The sequence below is a fragment of the Myodes glareolus genome, chromosome 21 (genome assembly GCF_982192425.1).
Source record: "Myodes glareolus chromosome 21, mMyoGla1.1, whole genome shotgun sequence".
Classification (NCBI taxonomy): Eukaryota; Metazoa; Chordata; class Mammalia; order Rodentia; family Cricetidae; genus Myodes; species Myodes glareolus.
The window spans coordinates 50,953,337-50,970,210 of record NC_142046.1 but is presented as its reverse complement, the minus strand read 5'-3'; the positions used below and the strand labels follow the sequence as shown (position 1 = coordinate 50,970,210).

At 37.0% G+C, this 16,874-nt stretch overlaps 1 protein-coding gene across 6 annotated transcripts in view; it reads right to left on the bottom strand.

The window, feature by feature from the left end:
• Positions 1 to 16,874, bottom strand: part of Ubr3 (ubiquitin protein ligase E3 component n-recognin 3) — a 129,322-nt gene that overhangs the window by 34,022 nt on the left and 78,426 nt on the right. For 4 of the 6 annotated variants that reach the window (XM_087900040.1, XM_087900043.1, XM_087900041.1 and 1 more), the window contains 6 exons: positions 15,860 to 15,948; positions 14,177 to 14,326; positions 10,340 to 10,473; positions 7,202 to 7,312; positions 4,451 to 4,663; positions 2,034 to 2,170 (listed from right to left, as the gene is read on the bottom strand). In XM_087900040.1, coding sequence (XP_087756166.1) covers positions 2,034 to 2,170; positions 4,451 to 4,663; positions 7,202 to 7,312; positions 10,340 to 10,473; positions 14,177 to 14,326; positions 15,860 to 15,948 — 834 coding nt within the window. The remainder of the gene's footprint in view (positions 1 to 2,033; positions 2,171 to 4,450; positions 4,664 to 7,201; positions 7,313 to 10,339; positions 10,474 to 14,176; positions 14,327 to 15,859; positions 15,949 to 16,874) is intronic. The other 2 variants (XM_087900042.1, XM_087900044.1) reach the window with 1 other exon arrangement.

The following is a 16,874-nucleotide window of genomic DNA, read 5'->3' as shown; positions in this document are numbered from 1 at the left end:
GCATGTTAGACTAAGATAAAGGCCTGGTATCACATCTTGACATTACCGACTCAATACCATAAAAACTTTTCTCCTTCCATTTAGATTTTGATCTTAAATCACTTTGGCCTTCGCTTGTACAGCACTCATTGCAGTGACTAAGCACTCAAGCTCACTGTGAGAGTGGGGTAGCTGAGCTGATCTGCTAACCAAACAGTCACTGTCTTGCTGCCTCAGAGAAGGATGAGGATGGTACATGACTTTCCTCTCTCTACCTATACCTTTAGCATCTGATACCTGTCCTTGCTTCTCTATAAAAGTTATTATATTTTAAGACAAGAAAACAAGGATCTAAAAGATCACCCAAATTATACTTTAATCAAATTTATACTACAGAAAAATTCCATTTTTGGAATTGCATTCCATTGCACAATTCAGCGTACAAAGAAAAACAATCAATCATTTGAATAAATTCCATGTAGTGATCATTCCCATTCAATCAGAATCTCAGGATCTTCCAATAATGCTAACTCTAGTGAAACTGAAGGCATAATATACAAGTGACATGAGAGACAGAAAGAGAGAATATATGTGTGAGTATAATAGGAACTGCATTCAACCACAATGTTATTATATTTTATATAGAAGATAAGCATTATCCTAGATCCTTAGTAAAGATGAATATATAAAATCTATGCTAAATTTAGTTTTATAAGTATATTTAGTTATGAGTATGCAATAATCGGTAACTCCAGAAACAAAATAGTTACTGTATACCTCTCCACCACCACCATACACAAACACACAAAAAAAATCATTCTGGACAAACAACAGTCTAGGAACACATATATTAGAAGGTCATTTTCTAATCCAGCAGATCCTTCTGTATCAACCTGGGTCCAACATTTATATTTTCACACGTAAGAGCTCCTGAAGAGCTCTACCTTGCTTGCTATAAATCTAAGTCTGGAACCATTTTTCCTGGGTTTAAAAGTTACATATACTCTTTCATTTACTGCTTTGTTGCACTGCTATGGACATGAGGCAAAGAGATTAGAAAACACAACACCCCCTATGAAAGCTGAACACAAGACAGGAAAAGAGGTAACTATCGAAAAAATAAAACCACTGACTCTTCACTCAAATGATCTGAATTCCAGTTCTTTACACCAGGAAGTTGTTGAATGACTTTGAGTCACATCATCTCTCTAAATCTTATTGACTACAATACTATTTAAACAAAATAAGTACGACCCAAAGCTACAGAGAAACTTTGTCTTGAAAAACCAGAAAGAAAAAAAGAAAGAGAGAGAGAGAGAGAGAGAGAGAGAGAGAGAGAGAGAGAAAGAGAAAGAGAGAAAAAGAAGTATGACTACAAAGACATCCAAGGCTCTACAGTGTCAGCTTTGAAGAATGTGTTTGTAAGCGCCTAGCTGTATGTACTGCTTCCTTCCTACTTACTTCTTTTGTGTCTCTCCATTTTCACACATTTTCCAAAATTTCTGTTTCAATGTGTTCACTGGTGATGGTCCACCTACTCAGCAACTAGACTAATGCTTCCTGAGCCTTCCACCAAGCTCGGAACACCTGCCTTCCTGTGCTCTCCTCTCTCTCTCTGGTTTTCTAAACCAGCTGTCATTTCCTAAAACACTGTGAGGGTCAACAAAGAAACAAGTTCTCTTGATGCTGTGTTTTCTGTAATGAAGGAACATAACATTAGGTTTTAGTTGTTGGCATCAGCACTTGACAGGACTTAATCACACATAAAATATCATACTTTAAGAAACTTATCTATCCCAAGTAAGCATTATATCTTCCCCTTATGTTCCATAATGTTCAACAGCATCCAAACTGTGCATCAAAGTAATTTTAAAAATAACTTCAGGAAATAACCTCCTGGGAGGTTAAAAAATGAGCTATTCTTTTAACCAATATTAAAGATACATATCCCTTCTTTAAACAAATATAAATAGCAACAGATAAAACAAAAATTCACTGAACAATAAAGAAAAACTAATATTAAGGAAACACTAATAATTACTACACACACCTACCTAGCAACAGAGTACATAAAGAGAAAATCATTGTCTGGTGAGCCCGGGGTCTTGCTGTAGTCTCTGTATTTCTTCTGAGTGGTGTTTTTAATGTCTTTCATTACAGATTCCATTTCTTTACTTAAGTTAGTTTCTGACTATAAAAAAAGTGAACATACACGTAAAGTTTATATTCATTTTCCTTAATAAAAGCTTAAAACTGAAATATTTATCAAATGAACACACTAGAAAATTAGCCCAAGTCAAAAGAGATGTAACATGAACAACTTTGCACAATTTAGTGTGCAAAGAAAATAAATCAAAAATAAATCTTTTTTTAAAGATGTATTTATTCACTATATATAAAGTATTCTGCCTGCATGTAAACCTGCAGGCCAGAAGAGGGCACCAGGTCTCATTACAGATGGTTGGGAACCACCATGTAGTTGTTGGGAATTGAGCTCAGGATCTCTGGATAAATTGTCTTATAACTGTTTATTCAAATTCTGAATAGCAATTAATAATACTCAATTATGACTAAGCCAATTATAAATTATTATGAGTTAGCCACAAAAATTCTATTCTAATCTAGTGAGTACATAACACTAAATAATATTTTAGAACCATTTCAGGTTTGCAAAAAGCCTGACTTTATTTAAGATTGATTTTCAAAGAAATTTATTATCAGTGTCCCTTATTTTTAGGCAAATTTTAAACACATAAATTTGCATGCACACACACACACACACACACACACACACACACACACACTCAAATTCTAACTTGAGAAAGTAAAAGCCAAGAAACAAATCTGAGTTGTTTAATACAAATTTTTGTTCCAAAAGCTAAGCGTCTTTAGGGGCTAGGAACATATAGCTCAGTGGCACAGCACTGGCCTAGCACATAAGAGGCCTTCAGTTCATTTCCCAGCACTATAAAACTACAGGGTGGCAGGCATGTGTCACTTCTGTAGAGACCATAACAGAAATCTACAATATAGCTAAAACATTTTAAGAACTTAAATCACATAAATTCTGTTGGTGGAGATTACAAAGCAGATTCATTTATTCCAAATTCACATTATAATAGACTAGTTTATAGTGAATTGTCACATAGTATTTTCTAACATACACACAGTAAATAAAGATGTGTGTAAATACATTCTTTTTATTACATTCATTTATTTGGTGAGTGTATGCTTGTGTACATCTGAGTGGGCTTGTGCACACTATGGCACATGGGTAGCAGAGGCCAGAGGACAACTTGGGTAAGTCAGCTCTCTCCTTCCACCATGTGGGTCCTTAGAGATTAAAATCAGATTGTCAAACTTAATCTTAATGTAACAAATATATTTTCAAATGATTACATTGTACTTGACACTTATGTTGTATATTTTATTTGTACATAGAGACAAAAACAGAGAGAGTTGCATACTCGTAGTGGAACAGAATGGGCCACAGACATACTATGACAGTCCCTTTAAAAGATAGTACCTAGAGACATCAAAGTCATTTGGTTTATAAAAATGTACTCTGATGTTCATTCAATGGCAAAATTATCTACTGATGCCATTTTCCAAATGTATCTATTGCTAAATAAGCAATATAACATATATCCTTTTTGTTTTGGTTTGTTTTTAAATATTTCAACTTCTTTAAAAAGCCTAACCATTTAAGCTTGTGATGGCTATTATTATGTCAATTTGATACAAGGGAGACTCAGCTGAGAAAATACCTCTATAAGGTCAGGCTACAGGCAAGCCTGTAAGGCATTTTCTTAGTTAGAGATGGAGGAAGGCCCAGCCTACTATGGGTTAACCCTGGGTTAGTGGTCCTGGGTTCTATAAGAAAGAGGCTGAGCAAGCCACTTGGAGCAAGCCAGTAAGCAGCACCACTCCATGGCCTCTACATCAGCTCCTGCCTCCAAGTTCTTTCCCTGTGTGAGTTCCTGTCCTGACTTCCTTCAATGATGAACAGTGATGTGGAAGTGTAAGTCAAGCAAACCCTTTCCTCCCCAAGTTGCTTTTGGTCATGGTGTTTTGTCACAGCAATGACAGCCCTGACTAGGACAAAGCTTAAGTTCACAATCTGGAAGACAGCCTTACTACATTAAATTATAATGATTTTGACTAAGGAAAAGTACAGTGTCTAATAATTTCTAATATTTTTATTCTGTTTTTAATAAGCACAATTAAAAACCTCTAAAAATCAATTTCTATTAAATCAATTTCTTTATACATTTTTACTAAATGTATAAAGGCCCAGGATAATTTAGGGAAAAAAAGAAAAGAGTGTAAATATAGCAGGGAAGAAGGGAGGGGAGGAGGAAGGGAGGGAGGGAGGGAGGGAGGGAGGGAGGGAGGGAGGGAGGGAGGAGGGAAGGAAAAAACTGAAAAGCAAACTAAGTTAATAAGTTAACCAGGATATTTTCTGCCTTACACTGATGCTTACTGGGAAAGCTCCCGGTCGTCCCTGCAGCTCCTCCACTTCCTTTATGAGATCTTGTGTGCTTTTGTTACTAGGACGTTGCCAAAGGTTACTTTCCACATTGCTTCCAGGATAACATGGAAGAACACTGTTAGCAAACTGTCTACAGAGGGGACATGTGAATTCTCCTTTGTCCACTGAGAAGCCCTGAAGAACCTGGTCATTCTGAAAGATGAAATAAACATGCAGATACCTGATGCACACATTTGCAACAAACAAAAATTACACTACCAGATTTTACAGTAAACTCACATACATATCAAAGTTATCTCTAAAATGTCACAAAGAAATAAAATCTCTGGTTTAGTCGTCAAAGGGTTTTTTGGTGGTTTTGGGGGGGAGGGGTTGGTTTTTCTGTATAATAACCCTGGTTGTACTGGAACTCACTCTGTAGACCAGGCTGGTCTCAATCTCGCAGAAATCTATCTGCTTCTGTCTCCTGAGTGCTGGGCTGAAAGGCATGCGCTACCACTGCCTGGCCTGAAGCACTTCTTATAATACAGCATTATGCCAAATCACATACAAGACACTATCCTCTTTCCTACGCAATACTGCACTTTTCCTCCATATGCAAACCTTTAATATCTTTCTCTGAGGAAGTTATATAAAGTCTCAATTGTTTATATGGACCACAAAGCTCTTTACAATAAGATTTCTAATTAGTTCTTCAAATATACAGATATAGATATAATGACTCAAAAGTACCTTTATTCATAAAATGTTATGGCATACTGCAAATGGTCACTAGGACCCTGTGTATACCTTACAACAGTTAGCATTCTTGTCCACCAAATGTACAAAGGATGGCTAATCTGACTGTCAACTTGACAGATCTAGGACTTCTGATGGGGTGTCTAGATTGAGTCAACTGAGATGGAACGCCTCCGTCCACACGGGAGAAGCAGCGCTAGGGTCCAGACCAGGGTCTGGACTGAATAAAAAGGAGAAAACAAGCAGAGTACTAGCATTCAACTGTGCTTCCTGGCTGTGGGCCAGTGTGAGCAGTGCTTATGCTCCTGCCACCACGTCTTCCCTGCCATGCTGGACGGTGCTCTCACTGGGAGCCAAGAAATCCTTCCTTGCTTTCATCCTTTGCTTCCTTCTAGTACTTGTCAGGTATATCATCACACAATAAGAAAAGTAACTAATAAACACCACAAATTCTTTGAAGAAAGATCTGTTTTGTTTATTGTTCTATCCCCAGGATTCATCACAGAATCTGCAATGCTCTAGAACCTAACAGTTCATAACAATGCATAATGTGCTTAAGAACCATTAACTTATTAATCCTGACAACAGGCAAGCTCAGACCATGGAGTACATGAATGGCATTCAGAGAAGCTTCATTCTATCAAGAGGAAAACAAAAAAGTATTGTCACATGTCACAACTGATTTACATTTTAGGAAGATAGTAAATAATTAGAGTAAAGAAATTAATATTGAAAACAATCACAAAAATCAAGTCAAAAGAGGACATATATATGTGCCAGGTGGTGGTGGCGCACACCTTTAATCCCAGCACTTAGGAGGAAGAGACAGGTGGATCTCTGTGAGTTTGAGGCCAGTCTGCAAGTTCCACGACAGCCAACACTATACAGAGAAACCCTGGGGGTGGGGGAAGGCATACACAAAATATTAGTGGAAACAATGAAGGCAGAATTAATGCCAAGTGACACTCAAGAGCATCCAATAGAATCCTGGCTAGTGACTGACCATGAGTGACGAGGAATAGGGAGGAGAAAAACGCTCCTGAATTAAGGATCTTTAAAAACATGAAATTTACTTTCACAGTAGAAATATTTTTAAACTTCAGTTGTGTGGAAGGTCAAAGGAAGGATTTTGAATGAAGCAGACCTGAGTATCTTTATATACTGAGAAGAGACAGGAGAGACAACAAAGCAACGTAACAAAAAAGATGCTATCTTCAATCATGGCTTCTGCAGTGCTGGAGACAAAGGGCTCCTAGAGTACAGACAGGGAGGCGGCTCCCAAGCAGCAGGAACAGTGCTCCCAGAAGCCGAAAGGAAAGGACATGCTGGCACACAGTCACTTGCTAGGTAACTGTACTTTACATGAAAGGAGGTAAGGAGTGTGATGAAGACGCACTGAAATCTTGGTGGCATAAGCAGAAACAGAATCTAACGAGTTAAATTCTTAGGATTTAGGAGAAGTTCCTGGATGTAGGAAGGCAAAGACCTGAAATAGCTGCTGAGGCAAACAGGAAAGAAACATGATGAAAGCAGAGATATAAATGAAAAAGTGCATTTCTAGGCCATGAACATAATCTCAGTCGAGGACATAGGAAATCCCTTTGTCTTGTGACTTTCTACCACCTTCTGGCTCACTTCTGCGTCAAATCAAAGGCGGCTGACCAATGCTTGGGAATAAAGACAGACGAGGCTTAGCACAAGAAAGTGAAGCTAATCAACTAGGAAACGTGCAAAGGTTAAAAGTGCTGATGGCAGGGAAAATAAGACAGGGTGATCATGTAAAAACATGATCTATACGGCAGTGGGGCTTAGCACTTAGAGCAACAGTAACCAAGACTAACGGAGAGTTGTGGGAGCTGCAGCTAATACATAAAAAACACGATCCCTCAGACTGGAGAGGAAAACTGGATGTGTATGACATAAAAAAAAATTAATGCCTGGAAAGAAAACAGGTATCTTTAAATTTTTTAATTTTTTTTCTAATCAACTTACCCGTAATGATTCCATATAAGATTTATGACAATCTATGTGTAACGTGTGGCCACAAGTTTGTACATAAACACCTCCTTCCCAGCCAATTGATACTGCCAAAAGGCAAGAACTCTTCAAATAGAAAAAAAAAGATAAAAATGAATTAACTTTTAATAAAAATTATGAACATACTAAAATACACCCAAGAAATACATCCAACCAAACCTGCCATGTTTTTATGCATAGCCTAATACACAGATTATAGTTTTATGACAAAAATTAATAAATGACTAGATAGTCCTAAAGCAAGATCTCTAAAATTAGAATACTATAAGTTTTAATTTCCAAATATCTATGCTTACAATAAAAGAGAATAAACATCATAAACAATATTTTTTCTATCTTATAATATATAGCCTTTCAATATTATAATTCAGGGGCTGGAAAAATGGCTCAGTCTGTAAAGTGCCTTCCATAAAAACATAAGAACTTGAGTTCAGTACCCATGTCAAAGGTAACAAGAAACACTACCTCTAAACATAAAGTAAAGTGTGACTGAGGAAGGCACTCAACATCAACCTACAGACTGTGTATACATATTCACACACGCACATACACACATTCATATACAAAAAAAACAAGGGTTGGGTATGAACTACGCTGCTGTTGATCATTTTAGATGTTCTGTATGGCACTAACCTCTCCATTTCTGACATCAACTCACAGTTTCTGTTTTGGAATGCAGACCTCCCTCTAACTTCCATAATGTCAATCTCTCTTAAGTTTCCTTCCCTGTTATACTTACTCTTCCTTTGTTTACCCACCCCTTCAATGTATGTACTTCTCAAGGGAGTGCTATTCTCTTGCCATTAAAACTGTGCCACCTATGGAATTAGTTCATAATTTCACCTATCCTATAATCCTGGGTGCCTTGCCGGATGGATGGATGGATGGATGGATGGATGGATGGATGGATGGACGGACAGACGGATGGACGGACGGACGGACAAACAGATAGAAGAGAGACACACAGAAAGACAGACAAAGATATAGATAGGTAGACTATATAACATAGGGTCTTTGTCCTAAGCCAGAAACTAGAAATCTCTAGTTCAGTGTCCCTCAGTTAACATAAAATTACTATGTCAAAACTCTATCATTCTCCCCATTCTCTTCCCCTTGGCTTAAAGCTACACAAGTGCTTACTCACTGTCAAAAAAATTAAGAGTCATTCTTTATCAGCCCTTATTTACCTACACACCACACATTAGTTCCCAACCTCTATCACACATTACAAAGAAGACAAAGACTTCAAAAAAAAAGGCAATGCTCGGGGGCTGGAGAGATGGCTAAGCGGTTAAGAGCATTGCCTGCTCTTCCGAAGGTCCTGAGTTCAATTCCCAGCAACCACATGGTGGCTCACAACCATCTGTAATGAGGTCTGGTGCCCTCTTCTGGACTACAGGCATACATGCAGACAGAATATTGTATACATGATAAAATAAATAAATATTTAAAAAAAAAAAGTCAATGCTCCCACCCTTTCTCCTTTCCCTATCTCTTATTTTATCATTTGACTTTATAAGTATTTTAAACTATTATATGTTTATCTAATTCAGAATTTATTAGTTTCAATCTACAAAAGGAAGGAGATCTTATTTGATAACCTCCTCAAAAAATAGAAAAAATAAAAATTGACACAGCAATTTTACTTTTTTTCTCGGTGCTGCAGATGGAAGCCATGGCCTCACACATGGTGGGGAAGTGCTCCAGTGGTTAGCAGTGTCATTGCTGCTGAGGTAACGTTTAAAGTCCTGGGACACTACTAATGCTAGAGGTTAAAGCTGAAAAAAGGCTGGAAAATAAACGACCAAGCTCACAGGAAGTAAGAGAACACAGTCTATATTACATTTTAAAAATACCACATGAAAATTCTAGTATTCATCCTTTCACAAAAGTAAAATGTGGTAAAAACATGCATAAAATATTCACACACTACATGAATAATTTGAAGAGTTAATACTTATTTCATTAAAATAAATTAAGTAGACTTCACAATAAACAACATTTAAAACACATATCACACTTACTACTTGACTTTTTGTATAAAGTTGAGAGACATCAAAAGATAGTTTCAGATGGTAACGCAAGTTAGAATAAAAAGTGAATTAGGTACAACACTTGGGACTCACCAAGATAGGATAGATACGGAGTATTTTCTCTGAATTTAGCAAGTGCAAATGGACTGGACATTGTTGGTGTACTTATTTCCTGTATATATTGTATATAGTTTTTCTTATATTAGCTATAACCTTCTTTATTGTAGACAAAAAGGGGGAAATGTAGTGATATTTCATGTGTGTAATCTAATAAATAAAGCTTGCCTAAATATCAGAATGCAGAGCTAAGCCCCTAGTTAGCCATAGAGACCAGGCAGCGGTGGCACACACATTTAATCCCAGGACTCAGGAGACAAAGGCAGACAGATCTCTGTGAGTTCAAGGTCACCCTGGGCTACACAAGATTGAATCCATCTAAAAGAGAAACAGAGCTCACACAAAGGTGATCCCAGCACTTGGGATCACATGCCATTAATCCCAGCACTAGGGAGGTGGAGACAGGAGTGATAGGGCTAGACGGAAAGAACTCAGATGCAGTCTGAGGATTCAGTCTGAGGTTTCATAGAGACAACAGCAGTCTGAGGTTTTAGAGAGAGAGTCAGTCTGACGTTTCGTGAAGACAGCATGCAGTCTAAGGTTTTGTAGAGAGAGACTCAGTCTAAGAATTTGTAGAGACAGATCGCCCCTTTTGATCTGAGCATTGGTAGAGGTAAGAACTCCCAGAACTGATGCCCTCCTATGACTTCCAAAGGAATCAGGTACACACATGACGCACTTACATACATGCAGACAAAACAGGTATATACATGAAAATAAATAAATAAACAAATGAATAGATAGATAGATAGATAGATAGATAGATAGATAGATAGATAGACAGACAGACAGACAATAAACAAATAAATAAAGCAAGCAAGCTATTGGGGTGCTAGGGCTATAGCTCAGTGGTAGAACTCTTGCTTAGCATGCATAGACGCTGGATTCAATCTCTAGCACCACTTAAAAAGAGTTGAAATTGTTTGATAATAAAAATACTTACATCTTTAAAATAACGCTGCAATAAGGAAAGTCTCACATCGTGAACTGCTGCACATGTGTCCCATGGGTAAATCTGTTCCTCCTCAGTGATTGGCAGCTTTTTTGGGTCAGCATTGTCCCGGCACTGCCCTAAAACTAAGTAACAACAGAGACAAAAGTTCACTAAATAATACAAAGATCTAAATAACAATCCAGGTCCTTCACAACAACCAACAGTAAATTTCAAATTTCTCAAATTTTTTAAATATCAAAAATTAAAATTCTACTTAAGTATCAGTAATGTTTAAATCTCTTATTAAAATATTCTGAAGACCTTAATAAAAAAAAAAGAGTCGTTGCCAAGCCTGGTGGCACACACCTTTAATCCCAGCACTAGGAAGGCTGAGGCAGGCAGACCTCTGTGAATTTGAGGCCAGTCTGGTCTACAGAGTGAGTGAATTTCAAAACAACCAGGACTATGTAAAAAGACCCTGTCTCAACAAAACAAAACAAAAAGAGTAGTGTGTTTTTATAAAGAAAGGCCCAACTAGGGCAGCATTTACTATTAAAATAATATTGAGATGTGGTGGCACAGTCTTTTAAACTCAGCACTTGAGAGACAAGGCAGGAGGAACTAACTCTATGAGTTCCAGGCCAGTCAGGGCTACAAAGTGAGACTCTGTCACAATAATAAAAATGAAATATGAGTGTGAATGGATGATGGATGATTTCCTAAGTCTGTCACACACACACACACACACACACACACACACACACACACACAAACCTAGAAACAATGACTTTCTCATATCAACCTACCTCATTTTTTTACTATGTTATTAAAAGAAAGCAGAGCTGCTTGAAGAAAGCAATGAGCCCAGGTTGGAGAAAAGCAGGAGGTGAGCCTGAATTACATGTGACAAAGAGAAGGGCTCCATTACTGAGCAGATAACCTAAAAGGACCTAGGCCAAATTTAAAAAATGTAGTATCAGAAAGAATGATGCCAAAGTCAGATGTTACACTCATGGACTCAGGCAAGAAACACCCAGTGAAAGACAAAAGGCCAATGTGTCACCGATGGAGCACTCTGACATGGAACCCTCCTAAAGCCATCAGAAGGAACAGGCTGTGGAATACCCTCTCCAAAGTGTTTGCTCTGGACCTCACAGTAAGAAAATAATCACACAAATCCACATGTTTCATCTAAGGAACAGCCAATCAGAGAAAGGCTCTGAGAAACTGCTCTAAATTAAAGGAGAGCCACACAAATGACCACCAAAGACAAGAAATACATGCTATACAAAGAAATGACGGGGTAGGTGATGTGAAAGAAATATCAATTAGCTGTACATAACTCACTCTACAATATATACATGTATCAAAACAACACAATTACTAGTCAGAGAAACAAAAAAGTCAGATAATTAGGAGAATTTGAACATAGACATAATATATAATATTAAATCTACTGAGTATGACAGTAGTGCTGTTAATATATAACATAATGTCCTTAATTTTCTTCTGGAAAAGGGTGTTTATGTTCATACCCCTATGCATCCATGTGTTTTCTGGTGCACAAATGTGACAATATAGGTACAACTAGCAGCAGGTAAAAGTTATTCAATTTTCTGTAGACACAAAACACTGAGAAAAAATTAGGAAGACAGACATAAATATGACTAAGGCTACAATTCTGTAAGTATAAAACATCAAAAATCAAAAGAAGAACTACACAGACAAGAATATGACACAGTGCACTTCCAAAGCACCACTGTCAATAGTTTATGTATGTTTGTTTTTAATGTATCATTGAAAAAAAGAATGGTAATTTTTTAATGCATTTGCATGGGAAGAACTGCTTTGGAGAATGGGACTCTAAGGTATATCACATTGCAGCTGGGTTGTGGAGATTTATAGTAGCTATAGAAATAAAGCAAAGAATCAAGGGGATGCTCACAGATAAAACACACAATGTACAATTCACTTAATACACTCCCAAATTCATTCACAAGAATTTTGATGAAGGCTTTTGCATCTACACTTGGTAAACGCATTCTAGTACTTGTGTGGTGTGGAAAATCCTTCTGTCTATGTGTTGCTTTTATTGGTTAATAAAGAAGCTGTTTTCTGCCAATGGCTTAACAGAGTAAAGCCAGGATGAAAGAGATAAACAGAGTGAGTAAGAGGTGTCAAAGAGAAGCCATGTAGCCACCACTGGGGACAGATGTTTCCACTGGAGCCTGCCAAAACTTTGTCCATAGGCCACAACCTCATGGTGATGCACAGACTGATGGAGATGGGTTAGTTTAGGATAGAAGAGTAAGCTAGCAATATGCTCAAGCTATTGGCCAAACAGTATTGCAAATAATATAGTTTCTGAGTGATTATTTCATGGTCTGGGGACCTGGGACCAAACAAGCAGCCTCCACCAACACTTGGTTATCAAGGGAATGCTAAACCTCACATGGTATTTTTGAAAAGGTTCCTTCCTCTGTATTTTTTGAACAAGTTTTAGATGGCTTGGTACTAATTCTTTTAATTTTCAACAGAATTCACTAACCTATACTTTGCTGACAGGGGTTCTGATCTTTCTGCCTACATGTCTCCTGAGTCCTGAGATTATAGACATGCACCATTACCTCCTATTCATGCATTCAACTCAAAGTTTTGTGCATGTAAGCATGTATTCTACCAAATGAGCTGCATAGTGAGCTCAAGCATTTCACCTTCAATCTACTTGCATCTTCAAGTCTAAAATGAATTTCTTTTTTTAAGAAAAAAAAAGATTTTATTTTATTTTTACCTTATGTGTGCATTGATGTTTTGGCTGCATATTTGTCTAGGTAAGGGTGCCAGATCCCCTAGAACTGGAGTTACAGACAGTTGAGAACTGCCATGTGAGTGCAAAGGATTCAACCTGGGTCCTCTGGATGAGCAGCCAGTGCTCTTAACCACTGAGCCATTTCATCAGTCCTACAGTGAAGTTCTTATCAATAGCATACTGTATGATCATTTTTTAAAATATGTCAATCTCCACATACTAACTAGAAAATTAAGTTCACTGTATTTCAAGTGATTACTGACAAAAAAACTTGATTCTGCAATTATGCTATTTTGTTTTCTACTTGTTCCTTAATTCATGCATTATTGTTGCTTTCACAATTAAATTTTCTAGTATGGAATTCTGAGTCCCTTCCCATTTTCTTTTAATATGGATTTTTTATTATTTTTATTATTATTATTGTTGTTGTTGTTGTTGTTATTTTGCTGAAGAAGTCATTTTGTGGTTACCTGGAGGACAGAATTAACAACTTCACTTTGTAATAGTGAACTTTGAATTAATATCTACTTATTTTCAATAATATAAACCTCTTTTCCATTTCATCCTCCACCTTCACCTCTGTGTTTTTGTGTGATGCCTACATTATTTATGTAAGAATACACCAACACTTGGTTTAAACTCTAGATATACAGACTAATTTCCTCATACATCCCGTTGCAGAAGAACTAAATCCATCAAGACTACATTGTCTAAGAACTATTACTACTTCAAAATTCCTCAGAATGGGAAAGGAAGGACAACATTTCAACAGATTGGCAAACAGAGCAATCTCCCTGCTGTGTCAAGAACTACTTCTGTCTGTTTTAAGAACCCAAGAATCCACAGCAGAACTGGCAGGACACACCACATTAACTAGAATGTTGAAGTGAACAATAATAGATGTCGGAGGCTTGTAGATTCTACAATAGTGAACAAGAGAGCTGAACTCTAACACCAGCTCTCATCTCATACTAACAGTTTCTGTTCTGGACGCCACTGTCTACAATGTTCCTATTAAAAACTTTCTTTGACTTCACCTGATGATGCTTGCAACAGCACAACCAGTCCTGCAGGTCTGTCCTCAGAGGAAGGCCCACTTTGTCCACAGATAACACAGTCGTACACAGCCTCAGACACTTGCGGCTCTGCTGTGGCAATTTCCATAGGAATCTCGTTCTCAGGAGAATCTGGAAAGGAAAGCCATAACTCATAGAAGAAAAGTCCCTTTCAATAAACCCTTATCCCCAAAGATCTACTTCAAATACTTTTCAAGTCAAATACTAACAAAGTTGCATCATAACACAACTACTGAGACTCTTATTCAAGTAAAATGTTAGCTCTAAGACCACAGATGTGAAATGATAAAAACAACTTTATGTAATTTATGATTTAATATTTTTATGTTGTACCAATTACAGATAAAAATTGACACTAAAAAACAGAAACAAAAACATCCATATAAGGGGCTGGAGAGATGGCTCAGTGGTTAAGAGCACTGACTGTTCTTCCAGAGGTCCTGAGTTCAATTCCCAGCAATCACATGGTGGCTCATAACCATCTATAATCTGATGACCTATTCTGTCATGAAGGCATGCATGCAAACAGAGCATTCATATACATACATTAAAAATCTTTTTAAAAATCTATGTAAGAGAAAATTTTAATTAAATTTTTAAGGAACAAATAAATCATTAGTTTCAATTTACTTTGAGATTCTGAAGAGAAGAAATTTATAAGATGGCAACTCTTTGAAAATTGGTAGTAGTATATACTAGGGGATAATAGAGGAAAAACTACTTCCTAATTATCTATTTCAGTAATATATTTCAAGTAATAGTCATCAATGTTTATATAAATTAATAAACAGAATACAGAAAATAACAGTGACCTGTTAATATATCATAAACAACAAGGAATTAAGACACACCAGCAGACACAGAAAGATAACCATTAGGTATTTCCTCATATATTCAGAAAATGATAAGCTTAAAGATGATAATCTGAAAGTAGCGAAGGAAATATTATAGGGAGAGGAAAGAGGAAGGAGGAAGGGAAAGCATAAATATATTTTTAAAAGACTATTCATAGTTCTACCACCATATAGGAAAATGGTATTCCTTCTCATTATAAAAATCCTAAAGCCAATATGAATTAAAAGGTGTATGTGATTTTTAGGAATATCAATGTGATGACACAAAGAGACACCCAAAAGTGTTTTTAGAAATCATTACAAGAATCTTAGGCTAACATCAGAGAACAACACCAAAATAAATTATCAAATACTTACTGACAGACCTGACACACATGAGGGACAGATTTATAGAGAACAGGGAGAGCTCTTCTTAACTACTGCCTTTGTTCTACAACACAGTGGCTATAATAAAGATCTGATCCGAGGCAGGCAAGAAGGTGCAGTGGGTAAGAAGGGTATTTCCCCAAGCCTGACCACCTGAGTTCCATGCCCAGAACCTGCATGATAGAAGTAGAAAACTGACTCCACACAGCTGTCCTCTGACCTCCACATGTGCTGTGGTACCGGCTCACCTGTGCCCATGTGCACACACCGTAATTAAGAATTATTCCAATCCCTCCATTACTCTACTGTTTAAATAAAGACTGTAAATTATCTGTACTATTTAGAGCTGCTGAGAGCTTAAATCAAACTATTCCTATAAATAGGAACTAATTGTGAGAGTTTCAAACTAAAACTCTTGACTTACCAACATCCATTGCAGTTTCCATAAAGCTTTTCTGCCGTGAGGCAAACTCTGCAAGCAGTTTCTGCTGCCTTTCTCTGGCCTTTTGTCGCCTAAAGAGAAATGAAGCTGTAAGTACATGGTGTGCTCAACACTAATCTACTGATCAGTGGTCACACAATCAAGAACAACCTGTTTTCTATATTACATATGAAATATCATGTAAGATTTGAATGTCTCTGAAACAATTCTATCCCTTCTAAAAGACTTCGAACCCACTGTTTGCATAAGCAAAGCTAAAGCAGTACCTACAGTATGAAACAATGGGGTAGACAGAAAACCCTAAACATCCTACCAGGGAGCTCTGACAGCTGGTAAACACTTTCAGCAAAGTGACTGGGTACAAGGTTAACTCAAAAAAAAAAAAAAGTCAGTAGCCCTCCTATATAAATGACAAACAGACTGAGAAAGAAACCATGGAAACAACACCTTTCACAACAGCCTCAAATAATATAAAATATCTTGGGGTAATTCTAACCAAGCAAGTGAAACACCTGTATGACAAGAACTTCAAATCTTTGAAGAAAGAAACTGGAGAAGATGGAAAGCTCTCCCATGCTCAAGGATGAGGTTTAATATAGTAAAAATTAATTAGGATTAATATAGTAAAAATGACCATCTTTCCAAAAACAATCAACAGATTCAACATAATTCCCATAAAAATTCCAACACAATTCCTTACAGACCTTGAAAGGACAATTGTCAACTTCAAATGGAAAAACAAAATGCCCAGGATAGCTAAAACAATCCTGAATAATAAAAGAATTGCAGGATGTCCCATCATCCCTGATTTTAAGTTGTACTACACAGTTACATCAATAAAAATGACATGATATTGGCATAAAAACAGCCACGCTGATTAATGGAACTGATTGAAGACCAAGACATAAATCTACACACCTATGCGCATCTGAGTTTTGATAGAGAGAACAAAAATACACACTGGAAAAAAGACAGAATCTTCAACAAAATGATGCTG